This window comes from Radiomyces spectabilis (assembly GCF_025331425.1).
Source record: "Radiomyces spectabilis strain NRRL 2753 chromosome Unknown BYT42scaffold_7, whole genome shotgun sequence".
In the NCBI taxonomy this organism is placed as follows: domain Eukaryota; kingdom Fungi; phylum Mucoromycota; class Mucoromycetes; order Mucorales; family Radiomycetaceae; genus Radiomyces; species Radiomyces spectabilis.
The window spans coordinates 22,161-38,551 of NW_026251932.1; the positions used below are offsets into that span (position 1 = coordinate 22,161).

General features: G+C 43.6%; 6 protein-coding genes across 6 annotated transcripts; 3 read left to right on the forward strand and 3 right to left on the reverse strand.

The window, feature by feature from the left end:
- Positions 1–1,795: 1,795 nt before the first annotated feature.
- On the reverse strand, positions 1,796–3,941 carry BYT42DRAFT_570165 (kinase-like domain-containing protein). The gene is made up of 5 exons (XM_051568362.1): positions 3,721–3,941; positions 3,098–3,479; positions 2,811–3,027; positions 2,501–2,752; positions 1,796–2,439 (listed from the first exon to the last, which is right to left on the reverse strand). The coding sequence occupies exons 1-5, from the start codon at positions 3,767–3,769 to the stop codon at positions 2,146–2,148; spliced, it is 1,194 nt and encodes a 397-aa protein (XP_051422711.1). The 5' UTR covers positions 3,770–3,941; the 3' UTR covers positions 1,796–2,145.
- BYT42DRAFT_570172 (uncharacterized protein) lies at positions 3,818–9,113 on the forward strand. Its single transcript, XM_051568363.1, has 13 exons — positions 3,818–4,233; positions 4,333–4,787; positions 4,855–4,883; positions 4,954–5,116; positions 5,196–5,284; positions 5,354–5,726; positions 5,786–7,031; positions 7,115–7,257; positions 7,331–7,603; positions 7,703–7,901; positions 7,986–8,107; positions 8,267–8,335; positions 8,405–9,113. The coding sequence occupies exons 1-13, from the start codon at positions 4,098–4,100 to the stop codon at positions 8,666–8,668; spliced, it is 3,561 nt and encodes a 1,186-aa protein (XP_051422712.1). The 5' UTR covers positions 3,818–4,097; the 3' UTR covers positions 8,669–9,113.
- BYT42DRAFT_570185 (G-alpha protein) lies at positions 9,098–10,860 on the forward strand. Its single transcript, XM_051568364.1, has 3 exons — positions 9,098–9,622; positions 9,680–10,016; positions 10,108–10,860. The coding sequence occupies exons 1-3, from the start codon at positions 9,505–9,507 to the stop codon at positions 10,709–10,711; spliced, it is 1,059 nt and encodes a 352-aa protein (XP_051422713.1). The 5' UTR covers positions 9,098–9,504; the 3' UTR covers positions 10,712–10,860.
- BYT42DRAFT_570187 (uncharacterized protein) lies at positions 10,861–12,397 on the reverse strand. The gene is made up of 3 exons (XM_051568365.1): positions 12,270–12,397; positions 11,574–12,209; positions 10,861–11,492 (listed from the first exon to the last, which is right to left on the reverse strand). Exons 2-3 carry the CDS (start codon positions 12,019–12,021, stop codon positions 11,236–11,238), a joined length of 705 nt encoding a protein of 234 aa, XP_051422714.1. The 5' UTR covers positions 12,022–12,209; positions 12,270–12,397; the 3' UTR covers positions 10,861–11,235.
- BYT42DRAFT_342256 (uncharacterized protein) lies at positions 11,891–14,205 on the reverse strand. Its single transcript, XM_051563125.1, has 7 exons — positions 13,782–14,205; positions 13,317–13,688; positions 12,946–13,251; positions 12,706–12,880; positions 12,454–12,585; positions 12,270–12,396; positions 11,891–12,195 (listed from the first exon to the last, which is right to left on the reverse strand). Exons 1-7 carry the CDS (start codon positions 14,013–14,015, stop codon positions 12,075–12,077), a joined length of 1,467 nt encoding a protein of 488 aa, XP_051422715.1. The 5' UTR covers positions 14,016–14,205; the 3' UTR covers positions 11,891–12,074.
- Positions 14,206–14,556: 351 nt separating this feature from the next.
- Positions 14,557–16,350, forward strand: BYT42DRAFT_570196 (ribonuclease CAF1). Its single transcript, XM_051568366.1, has 2 exons — positions 14,557–15,704; positions 15,764–16,350. Exons 1-2 carry the CDS (start codon positions 14,823–14,825, stop codon positions 16,226–16,228), a joined length of 1,347 nt encoding a protein of 448 aa, XP_051422716.1. The 5' UTR covers positions 14,557–14,822; the 3' UTR covers positions 16,229–16,350.
- Positions 16,351–16,391: the final 41 nt, after the last annotated feature.

Genomic DNA, 16,391 nt, shown 5'->3' on the forward strand with positions numbered 1-16,391 from the left:
CCAGCACAGTTCTTATTAAAGTGGCGGACACCGTCTTGGCTGAAGTCGCTTAAATTGCATAATTGCCGTCATAGGGCTCGATCCACAATATAATGTATCAATACACAGCATCCGGCTACGGACAGATCTTTAATGTTTCTCAACCAATCCAACCAACCCTTAAAACATCCAGACAAGAGGTAAGACAGAATCCAAGCGTGGATTGACACGTCGTATGAACTCGATCAAAAAACTTTTTTCCTATGATGTGCAAAATATCTGCTCACATATCTTTCAATCACAAAAGAATAAAGGAGAAATGAAAAAGCATGCATAATCAGCTAAAAGACGCTATAAAATCTAGGTGGCCACATCATCAACCACCTTTTTTTTCTGAAAAATAAAAAGCTCTCCTTTTCATGATTTCCATTCAGCCTTTTGAAATAACCAATAATAATCAAATCGTAGTAACCTGCCAGGGAAATCGATAGGAAATTCAGAAAAAAAACATTGGTTTCCTTTTTCATGAGTTACAAATCCGGTTACGGAAATTTTTCTTATTTGCTTTGAAATCGCTTTGCAGATTAACAAGCCGTACACCCGCTGTGCAATAGATGCCACCTCCTACTGGGATGTCACACTCTTACATTGAGTGACATTCGTCAGACAAAAAGTCTAACGCAATACGGCATAACCTGGGCGAGACTCTTGATGGAACTTTGGTATATTAATGTCAATACTCTGGCATACCATGAAAACACTTTTAATGAACAAAGCAGCACTTATTGACCCCCTCCGTTTATGTCCCGCCCAAGATTATGATAGATCTACAAAGATGTGTGGATATGTTGGGTATTAAAAAAAATGAGTTAGTAAGCCCTTTGATTGATTCAAGTGTCGCCAAGATATTTTACCTTTGTTATTCGATGCAGCAGATATCGAGAGCTTCCCGACCGAAAAAAAAGAAACGATCGTCTGTAAAACCCCCTAAAAACCCTGTGGGAAAAAAAGGAGGAAAAGAATGCAAGAAGCTCTATCGAATAAATACAAAGTACATACTACAAACTACAAAATAAATGGTCGCGAAGAAATGTCAAGACGATACCACGGGTGGCAACCCAAATAAGGGGAACCTGAGGAGGACGCGTAAGCACTTCCCGATGGAAAAAGAGAGCCACACCACCGCCCGATGCCCTTTGACGACAAAACCCGGATTGGCCACATTTGCGCGAACAAAGTAGAAAGATTTGGAGGGATGGATGGCTCGACAGGCGAAAAGAAAACCGGAGAGAAAACCAAAAAGTACAGAAGAATAGAGACAAATGACAAGGTAAGTTTTTCTTGTTTTCTTGTAAGAACAGATAGTCACACCCCACAAAAGGTACCTTTTTGATATTTACAGAAATCGACTTGACCGGTTACAGATACACGCGGGATAAACCATAATCTGGATGACGCATGATGGATGCGGATGCGGGTGAGGATGCAATGATAGTGAGGGCTTCTCAGGCAACGGAAAAAGAGAGAAAACCAAAGAAAAAAGAAAAAAATTGGGGACAAAATATAATGAGTTCCCATGGATGAAACAATAGTCTCCTTATTGATGCATGAATGATGGGCTACACAGATCGAAGCATATTATGTAAAACGGCACACATACTACTGACAATAGCCCTTTACAGAAAGCTCTCCTCTTCCATTGAACTTTTCCATAACCTCCATCCAACATCTTTGAATGAATAACTAACACCAAGCGAAGTAGCTGCCCAAATCCGTGTGATGAAAAGGAACACCATGTGACTGTTTTTTATCTCGCAAATTTTGGCGTGCGGCGACTGGGCAAGAATTTTAAAACATTAGAGATAATTGGAATAGCCAAGATACAATGAAATTGAAAAATGTTAATGCTAAGTTGTGGAGTGGCGCTTCGGACCCGTAGATTCTGGTGATCATGATTATAATGAGACATCGTACCGCACAACCAGCGTTGGGTCACAACCGATGTTGATAATTAGCCAACAACAGTTTTGTTAGATCCCAAGGTATTGGGAGATGGTTTGTCGTCCGTTGCCTCTTTATCTTCCTTGTAATCATACTGATACTCCGCCCGCAACTACAAGATACCATGGAATTTCTAGTCAGTAGCACATGGCATACAAAGCCTGATCAATCGCTTACTTTGTATTTACGACCAAAATTGGATTGCCGGCATTTCTTTGCAAAGCGCTTCTTTTGTCGTTCATTTTCCTCCGGCTTGGTATAATCAAACGTCAAGAAACGATCTTCCATGAGTTGGCGCTCCGGAGTTTCTTCCACCACGGGATCATTCGATTGCGATTTCGCGGAAAGATTGGTGTCGGAACCACTGGGCTTTGGAGCTCTTTTCTTGACTTTTAAAGGGTTGTCCTCTAATAGAATTTCTTCCAATTCATGAGTCGGATCGAAATTCGCACGCTTACTCTGTTTACGCAAAACATTAGTCATGAGTTGCAATTGATTCATCAGCATTTCAAAGACTTACATCAGGAACGAAGGGCGGTGTCGCTTGCTTGGCTTGAAGTGCGGTCCATTGAATGTCGCGAAACCAGGGATGCTGTTGTAGTTTATGGTATCCTTCATCGCCTACACCAAGTCTTTCAGAGATATCGCGTGTTAGTAAACCTTTCAAGAAATCCACGGCTTCATCCGAGACGTCATGTTCCTCGGGGAAAACGACTGGATCATTCATAATATTTTTTTGAAGAATGTCATTCGACTTGGCGCGGAAGGGTCGCTAGCAAGAATTTCAGTGACAATGAAAGACGAGGTGGCGGGAAAAATATAAAGTATACCTTGCCAAAGAGAAGCTCGTAAAGGACAATACCGAGAGACCACCAATCGACAGAGGCAAAGTAACCTTGCTTTTCCAATATTTCGGGAGCCATATAAGCCAAGGAGCCAGCAACAGAGTATAAAGGCGTTGAATCGGAAAAGTAGACAGCAATATTGAAATCGGTCAAATGGGCATGGCCTTGCTCGTTCAAAAGAATGTTATCAGGCTTGATATCTCTACGATGGAAAGTAACCTAAGCAAAGCGATTGCACAGCTGTGTAGGACGTCAATACTACTGGACATTACCTGTGCACGATATGATTTTTATGTAAAAATCGTAACGCCATGGACAACTCGGCGGCGAAAAACTTGACATAATTTTCGGCCATGACACCAAATTGGTCGAGATGGAATCGTAAATCGCCCCCAAGCATGAGATCCAACACCATGAATAAATTTTCATCATCTTGGAAAGCATAGCGCAAATTGACAATGAGACTGTAATTAATCTGTTCCAGTAATCGACGTTCTGAGATGATGTTATCCACCGCGCGCATATTGATGCATTTCGCCTTATTGATATACTTCAATGCGAATAACTGCTTCGATCCTTTATGCTGCACCACTCGGACTTTGCCAAATGCACCTTTGCCGACCGACCGTAAAAGAATGAAATGTGAAAGGTCCACTAAAGAAAAAAAAAAGAATAACAAGAATAAAAATTTTCAATGGGCAAATTCTATAAAAATGACAAACGGCATTGCATGGTGCTCTTTTTTTTTAGGTTTTTTATGATCTCCGCTCCTTCACTGCTAGGTTACTTTATTATGCACAGCAACAGATTGACAGTTGTAGCTTATTTTCGATGAATTCCCTCATATTGAACCATGGCAGGGTACAAAAAGTATATAAAAAGGGTAAGTGCTTACCTTCACTATCAAGGTCGACAGGTTCCTCTTTGCAACATACAGCTCCCATGGTGAATGATGACTTTAGATGACGCAATGAGTTTGAATGACGTGATGAGTTTAAGGAAAAGTAGTAAAAGAAAAGAAGTAGGCGAAAAAGGACGAGAAGAAAACGGCAAAAAGAGAAAAAGAGAAAAAGAGAAAGAGCGAGGAAAAAATAAGGTGGGTGAACTTGATATGCTCAGAAGGAATACAAGCACCTCCTGTCTCCTTGTTTTCTCTGGTACGACATCAATCGAAGAAGAGTATCAAATGAGCGTTGCGCATAAATTTTCAGAATCGGGTTTATCTTTATTTTGTTTGTTCATCATGTGTATTTAAAAGAAGAATCATAGAATATGGCTTTTTCTCATCCTTTATTACAAGCTGTCTTTGAGGACCCACGTTTTGCCGTAGCGGACAAGCTGTTACTCTTTCTCCTTCCTCCAGTTGGCTCATTACCTCCGTCTTCACAAAGAACATTCGACTTTCTAGGTACTTTTTTTTTTTTTTGCTCCCACACCCCTTTGTTGATAAGAAGGAAGCAAAGAAAAAAAAAGAAACCGGTTCATTACTCACCCTTACTTCTGTTAGCCTCTCATGTGGTTCCTCTCGATCGCACATGTACAACGGCATCGTCCTCATTGACACCAGACATGCCGCGACCACGACCCTCAACATCGGCATCATCGGTCCTGTCGCGCTTCACATCTTCGCGGGGGTTTTCAACCGATAAAGTCAAACCTCCGTCTTCGCCCTTGTTCACTTCAACGCTCAGTCTATTTTCCCCTGCCGCCACCACCAGACCACGGGCGCACAGCAGCAGCCATGCGGATATGCTCAGTTTTGGAGCGCAAAAGGAAGCCTTATTGACAACCATGAACGATAAAACCCTCATCGCTCACAATAACATCATAAGAACCCATTCTGGCTTTCACAATCCAAGCGCCACCAAAATACAACGGGACGCCATGCTCTATAATACCGATACCATCACCCATGTTCTACTGTATCTCGACAATCCCATCATCATCGTCAATACCGCTCCTGTAAGCATCCACCATGATTTGTTTCCCTTTTCCAGCTGCTGAACTGATCCCCTTATTATTGGTTTAGGGTCTCCATCCGGATACTCAACCGCCACGGTAGGACGCTTATTCATGCATGATACTTAAGGATAATGTGCCAATGAAAAACTCAATGGTTTCAAGAAAGAAGGTTCAAACATCTTCTTGATCTCCTTCCAGGGCCAGCTACGTCAGCCATCGAAACCGATCTCAGTCAACTGATCCGCAAGTTTTGTGACACGGCCATGACCAGCCGTGACCTTGATGACTTGCACACACGCACAGAAGGTTTTATGCACGAAGGGTATTCAGTTGAGTGACATACACAATCAAATGTTCAAATCGAACAGGTCTTACGCCTCGTAACATGATATTAACACTCGCTAATAGCTTCGCCGTCAACTGGAACATACGTTGGGTGATACCTCATTGCTTCCTGATCCTCTAGCGCTTTCACTCCTGAACGATACGTTTGAAAGGTTTACATTGGCGTTCAAAGGAAGGTATTACTGGATCGAGTTTATTGATATCGTGCTTTGATTGGGTAGTTATCTTATGGAGCAGACATATGATGTGGTCTTTTTTACCATTATACAACTGGTGCTCCCATCCGACCTAGAACTCACGGAAGCCTTGACGGACATGAAATACCTGGATTTTATTCAAGTGGGTTTGCCATCGATTTCAGGGGCAGAAAAGCGGGTCCACATGGCCGTCATGATTTTAGAAAAGATTGGCGCTTTTCGCACACCAGCGGAGAAGCTAGATTGCCTTTTACAAACTGTCACCGTGCTTTCATCCCATCCCGGTCAAAAAGACAATGATGAACAACTCGATTCCGATGCTCTTATACCTCTTCTCCTGTTAACACTCGTCCGAAGCCGCGTACCGCATTGGCTGGCGAATATTATCTATATGAAGGTGCAAAAATCGAAGAATAGCTCAACTAGAATGCTTGTACTTATTCTTGCTTGGCATAGGAATATACATTCGGCCGCAATGTATCGACTGGGAAGTGTGGATTTGCACTCAGTACCCTGGAAGGGCTTCTTAATTACGTCTTGGAATCCAAACCTCAGTTGACGGCAATTTCGGATGAAAATTACCGCTTTTGGGAAGCTCTAATCGAAGGCCGTTTGGAACAAGTCCAACGCGTATTTGAAGAGACCGATAACAGTCCTTTGGAAGAAGATAGTGCTGGTTATATAACGTCACCACCGGCGTTTCCAAGGAGAAGTTCATCCGCCAGTATTTATCCCTCGCCCAGTAAACCATGCTACACTGTATGTCATTCGCGCGATGAACAAGGCAACAATGCATTACTGCTCGCTTGCATGGGCGGTCACGAACCTATTGCACGTTACGTTCTTTGTCGACAGTGTGGCGTCGGTGCTTCCGATGTCAATGAAAAGGGTGAAACGCCGCTTATGAAAGCGATCCAAGCCGATGCAATCGATATAGTTCGCCTACTCCTTGAAGATACCTATGTGAAAGAAACACTCCATGCCAAGGACATTGAAGGCAGTACTGCCGCACTTTGGGCTTGTCGACAAACAAACGAGCTCATTCTACAAATGCTGATGGACCATGGCGCTTCGATGGATGTCCAAAACGATCAAGGCAACAGTCCTGTGCACATTGCATGTCAAACATCGGCTCAAATTCTGGAACTCGTATTACAAAACAGCCCCGATCATATGCTAACGTGGCAAAATCATCAAGGACAGACGTTTCTTCATTTGTGCGAATATCGACATATTCTTCAAAAGTACCTCGAGCAGATATCAGCCCCATTATTGGAATTGGCCGACCATGATGGACGCACACCGTTATTGTCGTGGTGCGCTCGAGGACGATTCGATCTCGTAGAGGTATTCCTCAGTCATGCTCATGTGGATCGGTTGAAAGTGGATCGTGACGGACGGTCTGCGCTGCATCTGATGACTGAAGCGCTGTCCCATCGGACCGTTGTGGGATCAGCAAGTGTAAGAGGCCTCATTGAGCATTTCAAGGATCTCATAGAAGTACGGGATCGTATTCATGGTGATTCACCACTTCATATCGCGGCAGCGACAACGGGCATCTCGCCGCGCAAACGACTGGATCGAGCAAAAGAATTTATACGAGCACTTATTCAGGTTGGCGCAAACCCAAACTTGCTAAACGATCATAACGAACGCCCCATTCGGTTATGCCGAGTTCCGTCACTGGTTGACTATCTCGATGGTAATACTTGTGTATGGTTGCACTCGTGAGACCAAGAGAAATCAATCGAGGCGGAGTATACTAATGTGTCATTGTTCTCTCAGAGATGTGCTTAGAAAATCATCCGAAGCCGACCTCATCTTCCCTTGAACTTCCGGTTGCACAGTATTCATGGGCTCTCACTCGCGCTGCCGTGGAATGGAACGGTCAAAAGAGCGCCATTTCATACATCATCAAAAGCGGTCATGTAAGTCTGACTCTCGAGGAAAGAGTTTCTTGTTATTCATACTCACGCCAAGCATTTTTTTTTTGTTTCCTAGCGAGGGCGTCCTGAAACTATGCGAACGATCCGTCGATCCATGGAGGACTTTTTATTTTTGCAGCGAGAAATTCTGTACGAAATGCCTGAAGCGTTTCTGCCGACATTGCAACATCTTGTGGACCCAATGACGGTAGATCTCCGACCTCCGCCATCGCGACTAACGGAAGAATCAGTTCGTACGTTGAATTGGTTCATGGAGTGGCTTCAGCAACATCCCAGCTTGCGGCAGCATGATTTAGTCCAATCTTTCGTCCGCGTGCCTGAAATCCAGGTAAACAGAAATGATAAAAAAAAAGACTATCCCAAATCTCACGACGTTTTCTTCTTTTATTGTGTTTTCTTTTCCTTATGAAATGTCCGCTCATGATAGCGAGCCACAATCAAAGATGGATCATTTGCCAAGAGAAATCTTTTGATTGAAAAGATCTGCGACACTTATTCATCCAAACCAAGTGGCGAGGGAGATGAGGAATATTTCTTTTCATACATCCAAATGCTTATGAAGCCGCAACTAGAAGGATTCCGACGACTGGTTCACGCTGTAAGACAGACAATCATGCACGAACAAGGTAAAAAGAGAACTATTGGCAAAGACTGCCGAAAAAAAAGGAGAAGGGATGCTTTTTTCAACCGAGAGTAACACCATCGTACAGATTTACATGATCAATTATCAGAGGTATTACACAGTTATGAACAAGGAGCTTCGTTGGTCGGGTTGCGACCGGATGACTTGGAGACGATCAGAGTCTGTGCAAGCCTTGCTGGTGACACCACGGTAAGGAACAAGGGGGACAACAACAAATGCGGACATTGAAAATAAGGGGAATAGCGTTTATGGGGGGAGAGGACGGAAGAAAGCGAAGGATGTACAAAAAGGATAGCAACGGAATTAAGGTTTTTGCGACTGCAGCCAGAAACTTAGTAATATGACTAGAACGCATACACATGGCATACACTAAATGCAACGATGCAAACGTTGCAAGACGTTACTGATGGTATCTTGGTAAGTCAAATAGATATGATCACGGATTCTCAAAGCGTACTTATGCGATGCAAAAAAACTCTATTTTAGCTGGCTTTGCAACGACCCTTTTCACTTTTAAAACAACGCACTGACTTGCGTCGAGACCTGGAGGTGCAACGGGAAGCTTTTCGAAAATCAAATGCATGGAATGCTGGGTTATTCTCTGAACGTGTGAATACGGAGCAGGAGAAGGAAAAGATATTCAAGGTATTCGGGAGAAAATTGCAACTTTTTTTAAGATTGGAGGGTTCTGTTGCCATGCAAGTTAAGGAGCTAATCTCATTGCTTGATTCATCTGTGCATAGACATTAACGGAAGTCGAACGGGTGGGAAGTCAAATTAATCAATCTCATCAAATGATATCCGATGAATTGGTCCATTATCAACGCATCCGTCCCAAGGAAATGACCAAGGCGATTCGTCAGTTGGCTTGCTCTCAATTAAGGATGGAAAAACTCAAATTGCATTGGTTGACCAACTTACAAGCGGAGCGAGAACGACACAAAAAAGAATCTGTAAATCGATAAATCGAGTCAATCACCGAACGAGAGAGAAAAAAAAAAAGAGGCATGTGGAGCAGTAAGATGGGAAAGAAATGAAGGATCCAGATACAAAGGCAGTCAAGGGGATGCAACTCAAAAATGGCAATTCAGGGATGACAAAAGGTCATTTCATTCAATAAACAGTTTCCATATAAAGCCAAAAAACCAGTTTGTGATCTTTTTCACTTCATGGTTCATGGTTGTTTGCAAAGTTCAACCGCACGATGCAACACCCCTGGCTGGGTGCACACCCCCAATTGTTTTGAAGTCTTTTTTTGGCGCTGTCTTGCCCGAAAGCAAAATGGCGAACAGACGAGAAAGTAACGCAAATACATCGCTTCTCATTTGACGCCGCCAGTCAACCGTATTTCTGTCTCTTTTCTTCTCTTTTTGTCTTGTATTTTTTTGTTATCATCATCTTTGACCTTTTGCCATTTTGACGCGACAGCTCTTTTCTTTTCTTTTCTTAGCTGATCTGTCTCGAGTATTGAGAGATTCGTTGTCAAGGTTTTAGTCTGTCCAAAATTTTCCCCCAGCACCCTCCTATCTATCTTCATTTCACCCAGCTATTCATTTAATATTTTGTCGCCATCACTACGCTACACCATGGGATGCTGTCAGTCTACAGAATATGTTGAAGAAAAACAACGCAATGATAAAATCGAAGCTCAACTCAAAAGAGACCGGGCCAATATGAAGACTGAAATAAAGATGTTACTATTGGGTAAGTGAGACTAAAATGACAGTTTGTCGTCAACTCTCAATACTTATTGCGCCTTAGGTGCCGGTGAATCTGGCAAGTCGACGATTTTGAAGCAAATGAAGCTTATTCACGACGGGGGCTATACCTCGGAGGAACGCGAAAATTTCAAGGAAGTGATTTTTAGCAATACGTTACAATCGATGCGAGTGACATTGGAAGCGATGGACGAGTTGGGAATTTCTTTGGTCAAGCAAGACAACGAAGTGTATCGACGACTGATCATTGAGGCACCGCCACCGATTGATTACCTCGGACAAGAGTTGATGGAAGCCATTGCAGCGCTTTGGGATGATGCTGGGGTACAGGAGTGCGTAGCACGAGCAAATGAATTCCAGCTCAATGATTCCGCACAGTAGTAAGTTTTTGCACATGGTTGCCTATTTGGGATATCGGCATTGCATGAGAAATCCGGAAAACTGACGGTGGGTGATCTTTTTCTCTTTTAGTTACTTTGATTCCATTCTACGTATCGGACAACCTCACTACATGCCGAGCGATCAGGATGTATTGCGATCGCGCGTCAAGACCACCGGAATTACGGAAACAGCATTTGTCATTGGTGATCTAACCTACCGAATGTTTGACGTGGGTGGCCAACGATCGGAACGAAAAAAGTGGATCCATTGTTTTGAAAATGTTACTGCTTTGGTATTCCTTGTCGCCATTTCCGAATACGATCAAGTGCTTTTCGAAGACGAAAGTGTGAACCGATTACAGGAAGCTTTAACACTTTTCGACTCCATCTGCAACTCAAGGTGGTTCATCAAAACATCCATCATCCTCTTCCTCAATAAGATCGACCTATTTGCTCAGAAGCTGCCGCGCAGCCCTCTATCCAACTACTTTGATGATTATCATGGTGGTGACAACTACGAAGCAGCTTGCCAATTCCTGCTACAACGCTTCGTGTCCCTGAATACACGAGCCGACACCAAACAAATCTACACTCATTTCACATGTGCAACCGATACAAAACAAATCAAATTTGTCATGTCGGCTGTAAACGATATCATTGTCCATGAAAATCTGCGAAATGTTGGTCTTTTATAATTCGTACCTCTCACTCTTACTTGTTATGTGTTCACTTCACACCCCCAAATCCATAATTTATTTATATGCAGCTGAGCGCTTTCTTTCTTTTCTTTCTCCCCTTGATGTCATTTGTACAAACCAAAAATAAAGCCCTATTTCTAACTCTCACATTACCATACCATGTATTTTCTTTCTTTAGAGAATCAATCATTGATGGTTCACTCAGTGAGAAAACTTTTCGTCCGCCGCCTATTTCATAAAGTCCGAGCAAAAAGCATATACCTGTTTGGGCCACCGGAATCATACTGTATCGCCGCAGAAATGGATATTACGTACAACATAGCATCTGTAAATGTAAGCCAAGTCGCTTTGATTGGGTTTCCACCACAGCGAGGCATTACAAAACACTTTAATCGTCAAGCAACAGGCATTAATAATAATGGATAAACAGATAAAGAAGGTTCATGGCAGTGATTCATAATATAATCACGTTCACGGTCAATGGGGGTATACGGTGGTTATTCAACCATACATTCAACAATTCATGAGCAAGGATGTAAACTGTCGTCTTCTTTAAAATCATGGCGTTGACCGTTCATAAAGGTTCTCGACCGTGGAATGTTGGTGGAGGGTCGCAGCGAGGAGGCTGCGGAAGACACAGCGTGATTGCTCTGGCTGCGACGTCCCATGACACTGGACATCAGGCTCTGGGCGCGAGATCGTATACTATGGGTTTCCGGTTTGGATTTGCAAGTACTCTTATCTTTCTTACACCCGTTCAGTTTACTGGATCCTCTGTCTATAACAATAGTTTTTTTTTTAATTTAAAAGGATTCTCGACATGGATTATTTCTCCTTTTGGGCTGACGATGGAACTTACCTTTTTCATCACTGCTCGTAGAGCCCTGACTGGAGTTATCATCTGCAGGTGGCGATGGGCGTGTGAGACTGGGACCATGACTGATTCGGTGTTTTGCCAAGCTTTTCAAATCGCGCAGTATACTGGAGCGTGAACTGACAGGCATAGGACCCATGTCCGGCGTGGCACATCGTACCGATCCTTCATGTGCAGCACGTAAATTGCGCAAACTGCTTCGCGATCGTTGCGCACCGGCCGATTTGGGTCGCTCCGTCTGGTAAAAGTTGCTTTTGACGACGAGATTACCGTCGCTAGCTAAACGACTGGAACGGAAAGATTGCGCTGTTTGACTGGCTTCCAAACCCGTTTGCATCAATGTTCTAAACATACTACTGCGTGCTTTTGTATTTGGTATACGGAATTTATCCGATTTCAATGCTGCATTTTCAGCATTAACCACTACATCCATATCCCTATTCTGCTCAATTTCCGTTTGAAGAGATATTCCATTGCTCTGTGGCACTAAAAACTCTTACATTTGACGGTCAAAAATCGTTTCAACTCCTCCTTGTTATAAAAAAGAGGAGGACTGGGTATATGGGGTCCAAATTCAGGTACGTTCTTGTGCCGCACCACTTCAATACTAAACAACATAGCCTGCTCTTTTAGCATCACCATCAAAAATGATAATAGTAGCACCGAAAAGATGTAACTTACCGCCACGCACGTTGACCAGCAACGGTTTCGGCGTGGACAAGAATATAGACGTGAAGGAATTGCGAACGGATGGCGTTGAAATGGAACTCGGATGAGTCGCCCTCGATAAATACAAGACAAACGATATCTGAATGTCAAGTTTTGGTAAATAGCCGTACAAGCCTTATTATGATTATCGTGCTACCGTTGCCAATGTATCGCTTTCGATGAACCTGCTGTCGGTCGTTGTCTCTTGCCGGCATCAGTGGCGCCACGTGGAACATAATGTCATGATCCTCCCATGTCGTCATGTACGAAATATCTCCCGATTCGCCAGCTACAGCAAAACGTCATCAGTAAATTACCCTAAGTGATCTGTGATTTTGATATGAGTGTAGAGAAAAAGCTGGGGGTGGGGGGGGGTAGATACATCATTGTGAGGGTTATTCGATCTTACTTTTCGGGTCCAGTCCTGCTGCATAACCTTTGTATCCTTTCAACTGCACACAAGTCCCAAGAGTTTCGAGAAACTCTCTTAAATCATCCGACATGCCTGAATTATTGAACCACTCTTCTTCTGTTTTTTGATCCTTGCGAATAGTCAGTACGCCAAATTTGTAATTACGAGGAATCTATCAAGCGGGTATATTTTAAGTAGTCGTATTGATATCCGTTCAGCTGTGCCGCGATGATTTACCCCTATCTCATCAAACCGTAGAAACTCTTTTTCGAGACCAGCAAGAATGGTTTCTTCGGCAGATAATTCGTGAAAACAGCGGAGATCCACATCAGGATAGATGGCGAGCAGTGCAGCCCGCATTGTGCGTGTCATGCTGTTCGGTTGCGGTCCGTTACTGAGGGCTGATGAAAATGTTCGTAAAGGGCGTGATCGTTTCGGTTTGGGCGCTTTGCAATCTAAGCAGTCTGCCATTCCCACTGCCTCCAGACGCACCTGAACTGCCTTGGCAACCGTTTCGTGCACCACTTGCCGCGAAAGAAAAGTCTGATATTTATTATGGGTTGGCAAACTGGCAAAGAACATCAAAACTTTGTGAACAGTGGACTTGCCTCTTTTCCGCGGACAATAACCCTGTACCGATTTCCCACAAATGACACGCTGTCCTTCTTTGCAAACTCTTTTTCGTGTTCCCGCACGATCGAGATGATGGCATGTTCTTGTTCTTCCTTTGGTACGGAGGATGGGGATAGAGGACCGATCAATGTAACGTAAGGCTTTCCAACAAAGTACTGTCGGAACCAATAGGCTTTGGTATCGATTTGATCAGGCCACGGATGCGCATATTGCTGTGCACGGGTCCGTGAAGGCAAAATTCGATTGGGTTCAATATAATAGTTCGGTGATGGATCTTTTTTCACAAACGACGTTGGTTTGTCCACGATTGTCTGGCATTCTTGGCCCAGTTCTTGAATATGCCGCAACTATCGAAACCAAGGCAACCGCAAAAAAAATATTATTATCCGATCTCATAAAAAGACATGTTAAGCACAAGCCATAGCAAGCCGACACTGTACCACATCCTTAAGCTGGGTTTGGTCCTGTTGATTGGCTAGACGTTTTTTGAGTTGCCGCACACGGCCTTTTAGTGGTTCCAGCACCGCCAAGGGCGCGTCGAGAGCTTCTACCAGGATCTGCAAACTGTCGAGTAGCATAGCAACATCTTGTCGACTGGCAACATTACTCATCAATGCAGCCGAGTGTTCGCACACCCATTCATTACACTCTGCTAATGTCGGTGGAGATGTCATAAAGGACACGGACGACAGTGTATAGAGGAAAGAAAAGACACCTTCAAAGAAGCAAAATGAGAAGGGCAGAACCGCAAGAAAAATTTAAAGTGAACAAGGCAAAGAAAAAGTGAAAAGGGGAAAATATTGAGCAAAACGGAAAAAAAAGCGAACGAAAAGAAAGGAACAAAAAGGAAGAGAGAGGGAGAGAGAGAAAAAAGAACAGCAACACGGAAGACAGGCAGCAGTAATAACTTTTGCCAGCTGCAGGACGATAGTACGATAAAGACCCGGGAAAGGAGACAAGGGTGATTATCAGAACGCCAGCTCTGCCAAAAAAAAATCGATCAAAAGAGAAAAGAGGAGACTTGAGAAAGGAGGAGGATATAACCACCCTCTGACATGCAAGCAAAAAGTAATGGCCAACAACAACAAAATAAACCTTCTGTATTGTCTCACAAAGACTCTTTGCTTTTCTGTTTACGGCAATTTACCAGGTAATAAACAATGAATGATGACACCTTGAGTCGCAGGAAAAAAAAGCTCCCGTAGTCCTGCAACACTCCAAACCATTTTCCTTCCTCGCACATACCCTTTTTGTGTCTACGCGATTTTTTTATTAACGACATTCAAAGCAATGATAGCACGCATAGGTTTTGTCGAAACCTGGTGGTGCTGATAATAAGTTATGGTATGGCGATGGGCATACCATTGGGTACAATGTTAGACTCTATCGAAACAGTCACTTATGCTGCAGAAAGTTAAAAAAAAATCACTGCGCCTTTCTTTTTTCCTTGCTTTCAAACCATTTCAAACGATCCCAAGAGCATGCCACCGAAAGTAGTTGAACCGGCGATCGCATATAATGAAGTATCCACCGAGAATTTCAGGGCGCTCTATCCTATCATACTCGAGAAAATAGCCCATGCCAGTTACATTGCCATTGACACTGAATTCACCGGTCACGGTGAACGAGTCGCCACCAACATGGAACACCGATACAAGACCATCAGTGCCGTCATACGAACGCACGCCATCTTATCCTTTGGTATGACGATCATCAATCGTACCGATGAGCCGAATGTATTTTCAGTCCACAATTTTGAATTCCTCACAAGCAATCAGGAGGACTTTTGTGTGACGCCGCAGAATCTCAAATTTCTGGCCGACAATGGGCTGGATTTCACTCGTCACTTTTCGGTAGGCATTCCTTACAAAGCCGGGACCCAAAGTAATCCGGAGCCTTACAGTTTGCGGCAATTATGGTGTAGCATTCTTCAAATCATTCGGCAAAAACAAATTCCAATCGTCGTTCACAACGGTATCCTTGATCTCATGTACATCTATCAAAGTTTTATTGCCGATTTGCCTCAGGCACTACAACCCTTCATCGCCGATCTTACCGAAATCTTTTCCGGAGGCATCTATGATACCAAATATCTTGCTTCGCACGTCACCAACGAACCGAAAACATTCTTAGCCTACCTGTACTGCAAATATGATCGTCTCAATCATGGGGACCACAGTTTCTCGATCCGAGTGGAGGATCCTTTACCCGTGCCAGAACTTTCTTTAGCGGACCAAGAGTCCCCAAAACGACTACGCGACAACGCTTCCACACCCTTAAGTCGATCACAGAAACGTCGAAGGCGGCTACGACGCGATGCGGGTGATGAATCGTCAGAGGGTGGTGTCTGTGCGGAGTATGCAGTAAGTTATCCTTTATTGTATTGGATCTTTTGCGGATAAACTGATGCATTGATTTTTAGCAAAAGGGATGGTGTCATCGTGGTAAAAGCTGTCCACGGTCGCATGATTTACAGCTGATTCTTGATAAAGATGATATTCCACCCAGACCGGTCAAAGCAGACGAAGCATCTGTAACTACTAGTGATAACACCCAGAGTGAAAATGAAACCTCGACGAATACCGTTGCGGAGGACTCTGTGGCAGATGTACCAACCCCCACGTCCGAACAAGAAGAACCGAAAAAACGAAGAGATCATGCTGCTCATTTTGATGCCTACATGACCGCCTTTGTCTTTTGTCATTTCGGGATGACTCTGGGCAAAACCCTTTCATCCCACATCAATCGACTCAATATTGTACGACTTCATGTCCCTCTACGAATCGAGAAAAGCGCCTATACAAAACCGAGTGTCGCTTGGACCGAGTTAAGGGACCGCCTCTGGGATGACGCCGCCGACAGCAGCATTAGCGAAGAAACGACCTGATCTCGAAGAACCACTCTCTCGTATACTGCCATACTTCGATCATGGGAAAAGACAAGTTGCAATCGCATACATAAAATTTCACAATTCGAGTTTTCGGAGCATACAAAAAACATCAACCGACAGTTGCATTAGTGTCACCAATTTTGACTTGTCTATTCTTTTT